The following is a 15,053-nucleotide window of genomic DNA, read 5'->3' on the forward strand; positions in this document are numbered from 1 at the left end:
TTAACAACTGTAACAAAAAAGGTTGTAGATTTGTTGTGACTCACTTAACAACTGTCTTGCTTAACGAGTTATTTAACCATTCTACAACTGTGCTTTTATAGAAATAGTTTAATTACTAAAGTAATCAGATACATCTAACCTATTTTTGACACATTAAAATCCTTAACTGGTATAATTCGTTTGGGAGTGCAGTATACATTGTCCTAAAAGCCCTGTGATGATTCATGAAAATACAAAGAAAAAATAATAATAAATTGTATTTATTAGAAATTGAAGCAACCTTTAATTCAGTATTCTAAGCCGCAGTTTTTCAAACTAAATTCTGCAGAGCTCTAGAGGTCCATGAGAACTCAGTGGGATTATTCTGTGAGATACTCAGAAAACAAAAAGTTCATTTGAACATATCTAATTTTTCTGTTACTAGAATTTTGCCTCTTGGAACAGTTTTGGGAATCTTTTAAAATCTGGTTCCGTGGATTGAAAATTCCGTAATACAGCACACTAACATTCTGAGGTCAAACATGGCAACCTGAAGTTGTCTTGGCTGTGTACAAAGTCAGCCTGCGTGTGTATATACACACACGCACACACACACACACACACTGAAATATTTTGGGAAATGGAGGGAAAAAATCTCAAACAGAAATTGAGCAGAAACCAGTTTTTAGAAAGGCAGATTTGGTAATTCATTCAGGGAAACTGGGGTAGGAAGGCTGGAGCTGAGGCAATTAGAAAAACAAAGACTCCAAGGACAGGAACATGACTTTTAGGACATAATAGGATTACCCCACCACTAATAGAATATCAAAAGAGCACACTCAAGCTCAGGTCAAAGTACATTGCACAGCAACAGGAACAACCTCAAATACAAAGCCCAAAGAAGGTATAAAAACCCACCCACTCCCAACTCCATTTTGTCAGCTACCCAAGAAACATGCTGTGTCACTGAAGTTTCTGGCAACTAAACAAGAACCTTCTTTCCCAACCAGCCTCCACTTTATTTCCAGTGTCTTAGCCTCCATTTTGTTTACTCTTGGCCTGGACTGGACCTGAAGATTTTTCTTTCATCAGCTGCAAATTGCATATTAGTTTTTACTTGTAATTAAATAATCTGTTTAATTTTGCCCAATAAAAGAAATGTGCATGTTAGTGTTGCCTAGAGGTTGGATTTATCAATGTGCCCCTTTTGTATGTAGAAGATGTTATTTTTATATGAAAGTGGTTTGAATTAAAAACAAAATTGTGTACATAATTGCAGTTCAAGTGGCATACATGTAGTTAGTTAATCATGCCAGATGGCATCTGATTCAATTTGTATACAGTATACTTGATTAAATATCTTCAGTCATTGCAGACCTCTGTTTGCCACCTGAAATACAGAATCACTTTGATATTGAGACAAAGCAGTACATCATGATAATGTTGATAATAACGATGATTATTATGGTTTCTGAGAAAAACCTTTAATATTATTATTGCCCTGTGTGTTTTAACTGCTAATGTTCTTCCAGTTCTATTATACCTTCACCATTTTGAAACATCTGAGTATAATAAACAAACTGATCTAAAACATAATGTGGTTTGTTTATTGTTTGAATTGTGATTTGTTAATTATACTTTGAGGATTAGTAGTATGTATGATTCAGGCCACTGTAGTCCGTTCTACAAGTTACAGGTGAAAACTATGGCTTAGCACCGTTGAATGCAGGGCTATACTTGAAATATATTTTTGTATATAGTTTGTGCACAGTACTCATGCACAGCTCATACACATTTTTGTCAACAAGTCTGCTTGATGCATATCTACTTTTGACATGCATCGTGGTGGTATAGCTTTTCATATGGTCACATTGCTGTTGGCATAGTAATATTACACTGCAAGATTTATTGCTAGGGTAAGGATTTTTAAAATGTGGAAGATTTGGTAAGTCAAGACACTCCCTAAATATCTGTTATAAGTTGCTTCAACATTCTGGGCTTTTATATGCAGGGATAAAGATAGGGAAAACTAAGATTTCAACAATTCGGAAAAGGCATCTTGTGTTGGAGTTTGTCATTTCCAGCCAGAAAAGATGAAATCCAATATAAATTTAAAATCCCAGATTGGGAATAGCATGGCGCATCTCATAACCCACACTTTTTTTTTCTTCAGATCCATAAATGATTTTAGTGTAATTGCTTTTTGCCTTGAGCTGTTAAGAACTTCAGCTGGTGTAGAAGGATTGGAATGTATAGGATTATCTAATTGAATGATATCTTGCTTCTTCAAAAGCTGATATATTGGCTCTTGGGACCAAAGTCAAAATGCTGGTCTTGGTCTTCATAGCTTTATAAAGCTTGCAGGGGTGCCAAACTACCAACCCACAGGCCAGCTGCGTCATGGTGAAACTGCACCCACTCCATTGCCAGCAGTGGCAAAGTCTTGACATGTCGTGACACGTCACGTGACGTTGCGAGTTTGACACCCCGGCTTAGAGGCTGTTCTACAAGTCCTCCCATCTGCAGACAGGAGGCAGATAGTCTGTCATCCAAGGTAGATTTTGTTTCAGTTTATCTTGCATTCTCTCCAGAAGTTCATAGTGGCATATGTAGCATTCCCTCTTCCAATTTTTCTCAAAAATTTGGACTAAGTGATTGGCTCAAAAACTACTCGGTGAGCTACTATAGCTGGGAGTGGATTGAATCTGGGTTTTACTCTCTGTAAAATCAAAAACCTTGTTTCAGGCTGGAAATATATTCTCCATTTTGTCCATTTTGTAAAAGTAAAAGTTGTTTTACTTTTATAATTTCTTTCGTAATAATTTTACTGAAAGTTTTAATTCCAACAGTAAAAAAAATACAAGCTAGCAAAAAAAAAGAAAAAAGAGAATGCAAGAAAGCATACAAATAAAAAGAAATCCCCCAATAAACAAACTTCTCACTTTCACCATAACAAGTATAATACATTTCATAATCCACTTAATTAACAAATAAAAATCACTGCATCCCATAACTCATCTCGTAACAATAGGTAAATCAAATAAATAACATCAAGCAAAAAAGTCCAGAGTTCTAAAATTTTATAACATGTATAAAACTTAATATTCTATATCTCAATTCTTAGCTGTAAATAAAACTGAATTTAAAAGCCCTAAAATGGTCCTATTTCTAGTGTAAACAAAAAAACTTAAAGCTTAACATGACAAAGAGGGGCCATTTCTCCTTTTAAAAAGACACAACATTTTTCCATTCCAAATGCCAACAATTCCAAAGAAACCACTCCAAATAGCAACATAGCCCATTCAAATAAACATTCCATATCTCAACTCTGAACTATAGACAGATCCACATTTAGCAAACATAAAATAATCCCAGTATCCTAGTATAAACAAAATACTAACATTTAACATAAGAAATAGGAATAATTTTTTCTTTAAAAAGAACAAGTTCACAACATTTCCTTATTAAAGACAGATACAGAACCAGTTTAAATGTTGTCAAATTATGATACATTATGTACTTCTAGGGGAAAATGCTTTAATACCATATTAGATTTAAATAAATCCAATCTAAACCCAAATAAATGAATCCAATATAAATCTAAATCTACTGCTTGGTAAGCTAGAAAAAAGTGGAATACACAACATCACCAGCAGATGGATTTGTAGCTGACTGACAAACCATACTCAACAAGTAGTCCTCAATGGCATTACATCCACATGGAGAGAAGTAAGCAATGGGGTACCACAAGGCTCTGTCTTAGGCCCAGTACTCTTCAATATCTTCATTAATGACTTAGATGAGGGAATAGAAGGGGAACCCATCAAATTTGCAGATTACACTAAACTGGTAAGAATAAATTGACACTAAACTGGCATTTAGTTGCCCAGAGGACAACCTCGGGATCCAAAAAGATCTTGACAAACTTGAACAATGGGCCTTATCCAACAAAGTGAATTTTAATGTGGAGAAAAGCAAAGTTTTACATTTAGGCAGGAAAAATCAAAGATATAAGTACAGATTAGGCAAGACCTGGCTCAAAAACAGTAACTGTGAGAGGGATCTTGGTGTCCTAGTGGACGATCACTTGAATATGAGCCAGCAGTGTGCAGCAGCAGCGAAAAAGCTAATACAATCCTGGGTTGTATAAACAGAGGAACAGAATCAAGATCACGCGAAGTATTAGTATTGCTTTATAAAACCTTAGCGAGACCACACCTGGAATACTACAACCAATTTTGGTCACCATACTAGAAAAAAGATGTTCAGACTTCGGAAAAAGTTCAGAGAAGAGCAACTAAGATGATCAAAGGCCTGGAGACTAAACCATATGAAGAATGGCTGCAGGACTGAGGTTTGGCTAGTGTAAAGAAAAGAAGAAACAGGAGTGACATGATAGCAGTATTCCAGTATCTGAGGGGCTGCTACAAGGAAGAGGGGGTCAAATTATTCACCAAAGTACCAGAGGGCAGGACAAGAAACAATGGCTGGAAACTGATCAAAGAGGGAAGCAACCTGGAATTAAGGAGAAAGTTCCTAACAGTGAGGACAATTAACCATTGGAACAGCTTGCCTCCAGAAATCATAGGCGCTCCATCACTGGAGGTTTTTAAGAAGAGACTGGACAGTCATTTGTGTAAGATGGTATAGGTTCTCCTGCTTGAGCAGGGGGCTGGACTAGAAGACCTCCAAGGTCCCTTCCAGATTTCTACTTTACTCTTCTCTACTCTATTCCTACTCTACTCAATATACCACATTTTTCCAGTCAAGATATCAAGAAATCCAAAAAGAAACATCCAAAATGTCGTGTCCCTTCCTTTTTAAAAAAAATACAGAAGTCTTTCTCTGTAATCTATATGGTTGTTGATCTTTATTATGAGATTCTTCAATATGTTAAACTGCCTCTTTTGTAAGTCCAGCAACAAGAAATGGTTTCAGTTGCTCTCTAGGATTGCCACTTTTATTTCCTTCTTAATTTTTTAAAGCCTCATCCAATTTTTTTCTTTATATTTGATGACAAATTCTTATTTAAATTCTTGTTCCTATTCTTGTGTAGATTTTGTTACATAACTTTGTCTGTAACATCTTCTTGGAACAAACTGTAACATCATCTTCTAGGAAGACACAATATAGATAACATAATAGATTTAAAATCCTGACACTGTTACTTGTGCAGTTCCTCAAAGATATGCCGGAATATGTCTCCATTAGCAAAAACATTTTTTCTTTTCCACAAACATGCATTTATTCTTTAAAAATAATTTCAAAGTCTTAGTGTTCAAAATCCATATTCAACGTTTTTCGAGCCCTTATTCCATTCAAAACTTTCTGTAGCCAAAACCTTGTCTTGCTTTTTGCTGTTTATTTTAAATTCTCAAAGATTATAATCTTTATTTTCTTATTTTAATGATTAAAGGCATTCACCCAGTGTTTACTGTCTTGTCACATTGAAAGTGTCTGATTTATTTGAAGTAGTTAATAGGCAATTTCCAGAAGCAGTTAGCAAGAGAAATGTGAACTTATTGTACTTTAATAAGGCTCTGTTTGCTGCTGGAGCAATTCTAGTGAATTCCCTGATATCCTGATTCTTCCTCTCCTTTCTGGAGATTGTAAGGATTCACATTATTAGGATATGAAGGAGCAACTGTAAGGAGAACACTTGGGCAATCTTACATCCTTTCATTATCCAGAGAGGATCAAAGGAACCAATCATTTTGTTGGGTTCCTATTTGTGGCTGCAAACATTGAATTCTCCTTTTGCAGAACTGTTTTCTGTATGCCATCTTCCCCGGAAGTCTTCATTTTTCTTGAGGATGAATCTTTTTTTATATCATAAACAAGTATAATAGAAAAATATTATATAAACCTCTAAAGAGGAAGTAGACTTATCTGACAGTGGACAGGAGGTGCAAAATACCTAAATACGATGTGTGTGGTATGTTTTATATTACACTTTATATATTAATAGGAGAGCAAATAAAAGTTATATAGATTTCACAAGTTGCAATGTTGTAAATATTTATTGCTAAATCTGAAAATCAAATAGATGTGTAGCAGACACTCTGGCGGTATTCGCGTTTTCAATACCATAAACCTGTAAGACATCACACTCATCGGCTGTGGTTTGTACAGTACACTGCAGTCATTGCAGATTAGTTTAGAGGGGTATGCAGAACATGCTCTGACTCTACTTTTTAAAATGATTTTTCAGTTATTTGGATTTGGGCAAAATGATTGGTGAAATCAGCTGTGCTCCTTTTCATTTTACCTTATATCTAGAAAGGAAGAAATAACTAACTGAATTCAGGAAATAATAAATGTTTTATTAGGAGAAGGAGTTGATTTAAAAGATGATACGATAATACTGGTCTGAAGAAATGCACATGAACCTAGGTCATTATTTTGAATCATTGCTTTTCCACACAAGTTCTTTGGTGTTGCAAACTTACTGCCCATAAATTATAATCCCAGAAGCAGTTTTTCACCTATCACCTACATCAGTTGCTCACCAGAACAATTAGAGGCTGATAATGTCTGTGGCTGTAAACTACATGTTTTCCAAGTAATTCTAGACAATTTGTTTGTAATGCTGGGCAGCTGGGAATATCGGGAGAGTATGGAACGGTCCTCTCCTGGCCTTGTTTTATTTTAGATGAAGTATGCTATTGTGAAAAAGAAGAGTTTTGCCAGTCCATGCTGTAATCAGAAGACACTTAAAGAATCCCACCCAGTTAAAGGATGCTGCAATCCAGTATGATACTGGTACCCAGTTCTTGGCAAATATTATTCTTGTTTGAGCTCCAGAATATGCAAATTGCTGAATAAACCAGTTTTTCAATTAAATTCCATAGTTTTAGTCACACAGTTGTGCCGATGGAAGAGAATTGTGGCTCCTGCTGATGTGACCAGGATTGTTTGTCATGTTGCCATGCAACATCTTTGCCTTCATAAACTGTTTACAAACATCTTAGGGTTTTCTTGAATTGCTACACCAGAGTGTGTGTGTGTGTGTGTGTGTGTGTGTGTGTGTGTGTGTGTGTGTGTGTGTGTTGTTTGAAGCTGGCGGATGTAGCTTAGCTCTTGGCATTGTGTTCCATCCCATTCATATCTTTCCTTTTTAGCAGGATAGAGCTTTAAAGGGGGTAAGGAAGCTGGTTTTATTCTAAGGAATATTCTAAGTATTTTCCTGATGAGATTTATTTGTTTGTTTGTTTTGGGGATCTGGAACTACAAGGCAACTACATTGAGGTCTGTCTAGGTCTGGTTTCTCTGCAGTTTTTCAGTAACTGCTTTCCATCAAGAAAACACTGATGTTTCTTCCTTTTGTAAAGATTGCAAATCAACAACATCGTGCCAATGTTTCAGTGTACGTGTCTTATTTAAAATAATTGGGTTACTTCTGAAGGCTTTATTCCCCAGGTTTTGTCACTCCGGGAGGAAAAATTCATTATTTCAAAAGCGAAAAGAACTTCAAGGGCTTCTAATGCCACTGCGTTCTACTTTTAACGTGTTAATGTTCTCAGCTCCCGGGGCCTGGAGGGGATTCTAGACAGTGGTCCTATTTCTTGCTTGTAATAGGCGAAGTCTGAAAACTTGTATTTGAGCTTTATATCCCAAGGTAGCATGAATTTTACTTTCCCCTGGAGGTAAAATAATACCACAGTGTGCATCTTTTTAAATTATCAAAGTCTGTTATAAAGCATGTGAAAATATGGAGATCTGATCTGCTTGTTCTGAATGGATTAATTTAGCCATATTAGGCAAGCATTCTTTCTCTGCAAATTGAGTGGATGTAGTGAGGAGAGGTTTGGAAAGACGAAGAATAGATGGGAAAAGTATCTACAAAACTGAAAGCTTTTCCAGAAAAAAAGCTAATGTAGACATAATTAGCAACTTGAATTTCACATGTCAAACATTCAAGTTACCAAGTTGCTAAATTAACTTTTTTGTCTCACTGCATTTGACATTTCAAATTAATCTGGAACGTATTGTCAAAATAATCAAAATTGCTTTTTAAAACTCTAGAATGTATAAATATTTGTGAGCGCTTCTATGCTGTCAAAAATGTCATGTTCCCATAGTTACCCAGTATTAGGTACTTATGGTCCCACTCCTAAAACCAGTTGCAGTTAAAGCATTCTTTTATATATTATCCTAAGGAATCTACAATGTTCCGGTTTGTGATGATTCCAGCAACGCAACTAGACAATAGAGAAAGCTAGTAAATGTCACAGTTCCTCTTTTCATGCTGAAATAATTTGTTAACCCTTTTTTTAAAAATCAAACTGTTAGTAATGCAATTACTTACAACAGTCAGAACACGTTAACTATATATGGAAGAGAAATACATGCTGGAGAGCGGTATCTCATATTCTGAAAACTTCTTCAGGAAAGTTTGCATATTTTATTCCATTCTGATGTTCAAAAATTATGAAAGCCAGTGAGTTTCCAATAATAGTTTTTAGCCTAGGAACACACTTAATGAAAGATCAATTTTTCTTAATGGGACTTTCATTCATTCTCTAATAAATACAGGCAATTGACAGCAAATTGTATACAAGTAGTCTTCAGTTAATGATCATTTGTTCATCGACCATTGGGAGTTATGAGGATGCTGAACAAATAGTGCTTATACCTAGTATCTGAAGTTACAACCATTGCAATGCCTCTGCAGTCACATGATCAAAATTCTAAATAGATTGTGTGTGTGTGTGTATGTATATATATATATATATTTGCAAAACAAATATATAAAACTTTTGCATATATATATATATATATATATATATATATATATATATATATATTTGCAAAACAGCTGTTAGCCATGTGAGGGCTTCTTCCAAAGGCCACATGCGGCCTTCTCATAAAGCTTTGGTAGCCTTGTGAGAAGGCTGCATATGCATCCAGCAGCTGCTTCGTGAAGAGTCATGCAGGTGTGCCTCAACAACAGTGGAAGAGAGGGAAAATGGTGAAGGACATCAGGGGCCAGCAGAGATGATGGAGTGCAAGGCAGCCAAAAGGGCAGAAGTGGGGGGAGTTATGCAGGTGGGGGAGGTTGAAGTGTCCCTGTGGTTGTAAATATGGCTGGGCTGCCATGTGTCCAAATTTTGATCACATGACCATGGTATACAACCTAATTACTTAGTACACTGCACTATGCCACAATGCCTTGTATGACTCCAGCCACTGTAATGTATAAATTAGGTTTTATAGCATAGCATGTTAGCTCAGCCAATTGTATTTAACTCATTTTACCATAGCTAAGCAAAAACATGGCTTTGCATACTCTCTCAGCCAGGTCTGTGTCTTTCTTCAGGAAAGTTACATTCAAGTATGGCAGTTAAAATCTAGGGTTGCTGTTTGATTGATATCCTCCTTTTCAATTGTTACAGTCCAGAATTTTGCTATATGTGTGTGGGTTTTGCAATAAAATATAATTATGGAGCTAATTCTGTGTTTTTAATCACAGGCTTCCTATTTCCAGATGCCATCTTTTTACTGTTTCCTGTTTATTAAACTTTTAAGATTAACCTTTTAATGACCTTTTGAATAGCTTATTTTGTCCTGAATGTAAGTTTCGGTGTTGACGGAGGGGAAAATTTAATTAAAATGTTGCTCTTATTTTTATTTATTCTTCAACTCTATTAACAGTGATAATTAAGAAAATTCATGAGACCTGATAAAGAAGTTAGTTGATATTAATCCTTCAACTGTGATTAATAGCAAGTATAACATAGATTTAGAATGTTTAAAAGTTTTAATAAAAAGACAAGTTTTATAACTAAAAGACTAAAATTACATTAGAAAGGACTGATAAGTAGTATTCAGCAAAGAGACACAGCTGAGTATAACCTATACTAAATGCTTCTGCAGAACTTCTGGTTTTATTCAATTTCTAGCTAAGGCTTTCCATTATAAAAAAAGAAATAGTGTAGAAGCAATGCTTATTGCCACTTGTAATCAGATTTTTTTTTCTTCTGTGGAAGTAGGGAGAATTATTGAGAATTAAACTATATACTATATTGACTCCAGGCAACTATTTACATTGGGAAATATTACTTGTGTGCTTTATAGGAATACTTGTCAATTGAATAAGACACACAACTGTACAGATTCCACATATAGTTAAGTTGTTAATAATAACTCCGAACAAATAGTGAGAATTTTTAATTTTTTAACTTATTGTAATTGGGTTTTTAAATTAGAGTTATAGGGGTTTTAGATTTTTTAATCAAGGATAATTTAATCTATTTTAATTGTTATTAACTTTTTGTATTGTATGTTGTTTTAATTGCCTTGTGAACCGCCCTGGGTCCTACGGGAGAAGGGCGGTATATAAGTTCAATCAATCAATCAATCAATAAATAAATAAATAAATAAATGCATTTGGTTGTAGTGAATTTTATACTTTTATTTTTAATTGTTTTCATATCCCTAGAATTCTTCAAATTATATATTTCAGAACATGCACTAAGTCTTGATAGTGCATGTATGAAAATGCATTAGGCTAATAATATGAGTTCAGAATGGTAATGTTTATTTTCATTCATTTTTCACCATTAAGTGTAATTAGGGTAAAGTCATTTAACATATAAAATGTTAATTAATTTCATATGGGGCTAAGTTCCAGTATTACATATGGCATGCTTGACTGTTATTCTAGAATGAACTTTGAAAATGCCTGTTCCTAGACTGTTCCTGTTAGTTTTCATTCTTATTGCCAAATGGCTGCCTTCCTTCTTTTCACTGGTGAAGTAAATCTATGTTTTTATAATTAGCATTTTTAATTTAAAACAGTGCAGTATCATGACAGAGACTGACTTTTCTTTAAAGCAAATTGCAATGAACAATTTATTTATTAAGCAAATTTATATAGCCATCCAACTCATACACAATGACTCTGCCAATGTACAATCTTAAAAATCCTGTTAAAAATCTATCTAAACCTTGACCCCATCCCATGGCAGCAACAATAGAATCAGACAAGCCACTTAGTCAATTCTAAGTGGGGTCCCCAAACCCACTGACAAAACCCATGTCTTCAAGGCCTTGTGAAAAAGCAACCAGATGGAGGCCAATTTTATTTCTGGGGGAATAAGTAAATCAACAGCTAGTGCAGCTCCCACAAATGATGTAGCACATGAAAATTTGGACCTGCACAAAATCATATGGGCTACTGCATTTTGAGTCAACTGAAGCTTTCAGATGCACTTCAAGGACAGCCCCATTTAGAGGACATTACAATACTGTGCAGGCCAGAGAAGAAATGCAGCTGCAGCCAATCAGTGCGGACGACTAGATGGTTGCATGGGGTGGAGAAGAGGCTCAGGTGCAGCCGGTCAGTGGAGAAGAGGCGTTGCCACCCCCACCTGATCCCAGGTCACACAGAGTGGAGTGCAGAAAAGCGCAATGGAAGCCAGCAAGGCTACTCATGAGGAGGCAACCTCACCCATCCTAATGAGGTGCACTGGTCAGTGCCTATTTACCTCAGTGCTTGGAGCCTAGTCGTTGTCAGAGACAACTATTTGTAACTACCCATGAATGCTCTTGACTTGTTGCCTTGAACTCATTGAGACCGTATTGCCTCGAACCCCCTGAAGTCAAGTTGCCTTCATTGTGCCTTGCACCCATTGAAGCCAAGTTGCCTTCATTGTGTTTTGAACCCATTGATACCAAATTGCCTTTGTTGTGCCTTGAACCCATTGACACCAAGTTGCCTTCGTTGTGCCTTGAACCTGCTGGAGTCATGTTGCCTTTGTTGTGCCTTGAATCCATTGAAACCGCATTTGCCTTGGCCACGCCTTGAACCCCAAGCATCGTGGGGGCTGTCATTCTGCTGATATTGCTCCTGTGCCTTAGGCATGAATCCCCCCCCATTGCCTTTGTTACATCCAACCTGCTTGGAATGGACATTAAAAAGCTGCACACATGGAATTGGAACCTGGGTTGGTTGTGTGAAATAAACATACTTTGTGTGTGTGTGTGTGTGTGTGTACGTACTACAACAAGACAGACCCTCCTGGCCATGAGTGCCCTGTTGCTCCTCAAGCAGAGTCCAGGAGAACCCCCAGATTGTGCAACTGTTCTGTCTGGGGTAGTCAACTCCATTCATGGTCAAAGGTGGTAATTCTCCAAAAACCAAAGAGCCCCAGATTCAAAACCACTCCCTATTGCTAAGGTTCAATTTTAACATTGTTCCCCATCCAGACCTCAGCAGCCTCCAGGCACCGAGAAAGGGTGGTTATGGCTTAATTTAACTCACCATGGGCAGGAATGAGCAACTGAGTATCATCTTCATGATATCTCATCTCATGGTGATAGATGATCTCACCCAGCAATTTTATGTAGACATTAAAACAGGACTGGAGAAAGCATTGACTTTTGAAGGACCCTGCAAAGCAGTGGCCGAGGGTTAGCATTCTCCCTCCTGATCAACATCAACTGGAAGTGACCTCAAAGAAAGGAGGTAAACCAGGACAATACTGTGCTTCCTGTTTCCAGTCCTTGTCAGATGCCAACAACCAGACCTACATGTGTAGAGTTCCAGCTACTACTTTATTATGTTCTGTCTATGGAATTTCCCCAGTCTGGCAGCTCTCCTTTGAGAGCAATTAGATAAGGCTCCAAGGAATTTAGGATGGACCGGTCCTGGCCCTTTTACGGTTGCACAGTGATTAGCTGCACACCTCCTCACTGCCAGACTAAGTCTTCCCAACAGTCCCCAAACCCATTTCAAAAGAAGACCATAGTTGATGGTATTGAAAACTGCTAAGATGTCAAGTAGAAGCAAGGACGGATGTACTACTATTGTCCTGCTCCTGCCAGAGATCACGAAAAAGTGTGACCAATGTCATTTCCATCCCATATTCAGACCTGAATCCTGACTGAAAGGGGTCCAGATAATTAGTTTCCTCAGGATCCTTTGAAATTGCAATATGGCCACCTTCTCGACAACCTTCTCCAAGAAGGGAAGATTAGAGGCAGGATGAAAATTGTTCGTCAGTGTGAGATCTAGTGATGGTTTCTTAAGAAGGGGGAGAACTACAATTTCTTAAAGGGCTAGGGCACCACCTCTCCTTCAGAGATGTATTAACTACTGCCTGTACCCAACCACACATCATTTCCTAGGAAGCTTTTATCAACCAAAAGGGACACAGGTCCAAAGCACAGGTGGTCAAGCTCACATTCCCAAGAATTCTGTCCACTTTCTGAGGAGCAAAAGGGTTAAACTGTGTCAGGCACAAGCAAGTAGACCTACCTGTGTAAGGAGACAGCTCAGTTCTGAATCTCTTGCAACTGTGCAAGGACTCAAAGCTAAATCTGCCCTTGAGGCCTCCCCTCTGACTGAGCGGGTGTTTCCCAACAAACTATTCCCAGTTAACTGGGCAAGCACCCCCCTGGGCATCTCCATCAGACCAATATCCATGCCAACATCCAATTAGGAACAATTCAAGTGACTTTTATCTGCCAGAAAATCAACAAATTCCTTAACACACCCCTTCAGGTGGACCTCTGGGTGTTCCTTCCCCAGAAGAATCAGGTTATCCTGAAGAGGTCCACCAGGCGATTATCTGCAGATGCAATTTGCATAAAGTATTTCTGCTTCACTGCATGAATTGCCATGAGGTAGGTTTAATAGTTCTTATCTGTGCTCAGTCGAATTCCTTCTTCATCATCCTCCACTGGTACTCTAGATGTCACTTGATCTGCTTCATCTCTCCCAGGTCTTCTGTATATCACCTGGCCTGACAAGATCCACTGAAACCCTGTTGCACCATACACCGCTGCTGCCATCTTCCATTCACCAATTGTTACTGTACCTTGCTACTGAAGGATTTACTATTAGCAGTGGCCATTTGATCAATGAAGACTGAACCCAGCATTGCTTCATCCTATAAGATTGACAGTTCTTCCTTGCAACTTTTTAAAGGAGCATTCAGCTTCTATTTTGTCAGCTAATATTATTTGACAGCTTCTTTCCTTGTATGGATGGCAACTAATTTCAGACATAGTAACAGACAACAGAAGGAATATTTAGTACATGTTTATTTAATATGCAAGTTATTGATATGTGAACATACAGACATGGATATAGTTTTTTATTTCCAGTAGAAAATGTTCGTGTTTGTGCATGTGTATTAGAGAGAGAGAGAGAGTGAACATGTTATAAGTTGGCATCTGTTTATGCAGTTCTGGATTTCAACTGTGTTTGTGTTTATGGGTGAAATATATTCATTTTTTTTAAAAATGTGGTTTGGTGTCCAGTTGCAAATAACATTGCAGCTGTCACGTGGAGATATATATTAATACAGTGAAATTAAAATGATTTAATTAGCTCTTGTATGTTCAAATAACATCATAGTTGATCCAGGAGGGAGAGTTATTTTGCAAAAAAAAAAAAATCCAGCTCCTGTTTTATTTTGTCTGGTGCTCTGACAGACCTCTGTTTTTCTTTTTCTTCTTCTTTTTCTTAGCAAAGTATCTTCAAGATGGAGATAGAAGACTGCAATGGACGATCTTACCTATCTGGTATGGAATCTTTTGCATTTCTCTGGTTGAAATTGATGTTTTCCATGTCATCTTTTGTCTTGATTTCTTTTCATTAAAAATACATACCTTTTTATCAGATTAACCTTCTACTTCTGGCACTTTTATACAAGAATATTCAAAATGACTGAAGGCTGAGGATCCTCATGACTTCTTTCCCAATGTAAGGTGGGAATTAATTCCTCCGTTAGTTGCTCTCTTGAAGATCTGGGGATATAAATATTGGAGAATATGTTTTCTTTCTCCACCCTTTTTGCTCTTGTCTGTGGTACTTGCTCCAAGGAACAGCTGATAATAAAGGTTAGGTACTTTAAGTTGGTTGAGTTCAACAGCACAAATATTTTAGGGCAAGGGTCAATCTGGGTATGTGAATAGATACTTATAACTTTATTATTTTTATTTAAAATAAAAATTTAGCTTCTCTTGTAATTGATTTAACGGATTAATACAGAAGCATCTATATTTCTCTATGACACACTTACTGGTTTTTTAAATATTGTGATAATCATATTTGAGCACAGTTT

At 36.9% G+C, this 15,053-nt stretch overlaps 1 protein-coding gene across 3 annotated transcripts in view; it reads left to right on the forward strand.

The window, feature by feature from the left end:
* The window catches only part of IKZF4 (IKAROS family zinc finger 4), a 79,316-nt gene that overhangs the window by 23,131 nt on the left and 41,132 nt on the right, over positions 1–15,053 (forward strand). For 2 of the 3 annotated variants that reach the window (XR_014025201.1, XM_081318292.1), the window contains exon 2: positions 14,457–14,511. Coding sequence is in view for 1 of the 3 variants with exons in the window: in XM_081318292.1 (XP_081174418.1) it covers positions 14,472–14,511 (40 nt within the window). In the remaining 2 variants the exon portion in view is untranslated. Of the gene's footprint in view, positions 1–14,456; positions 14,512–15,053 lie in introns of those variants that run through there. The other variant, XM_081318293.1, reaches the window with a different exon arrangement.

This window comes from Vipera berus (assembly GCF_964194415.1).
Source record: "Vipera berus genome assembly, chromosome: 2".
In the NCBI taxonomy this organism is placed as follows: Eukaryota; Metazoa; Chordata; class Lepidosauria; order Squamata; family Viperidae; genus Vipera; species Vipera berus.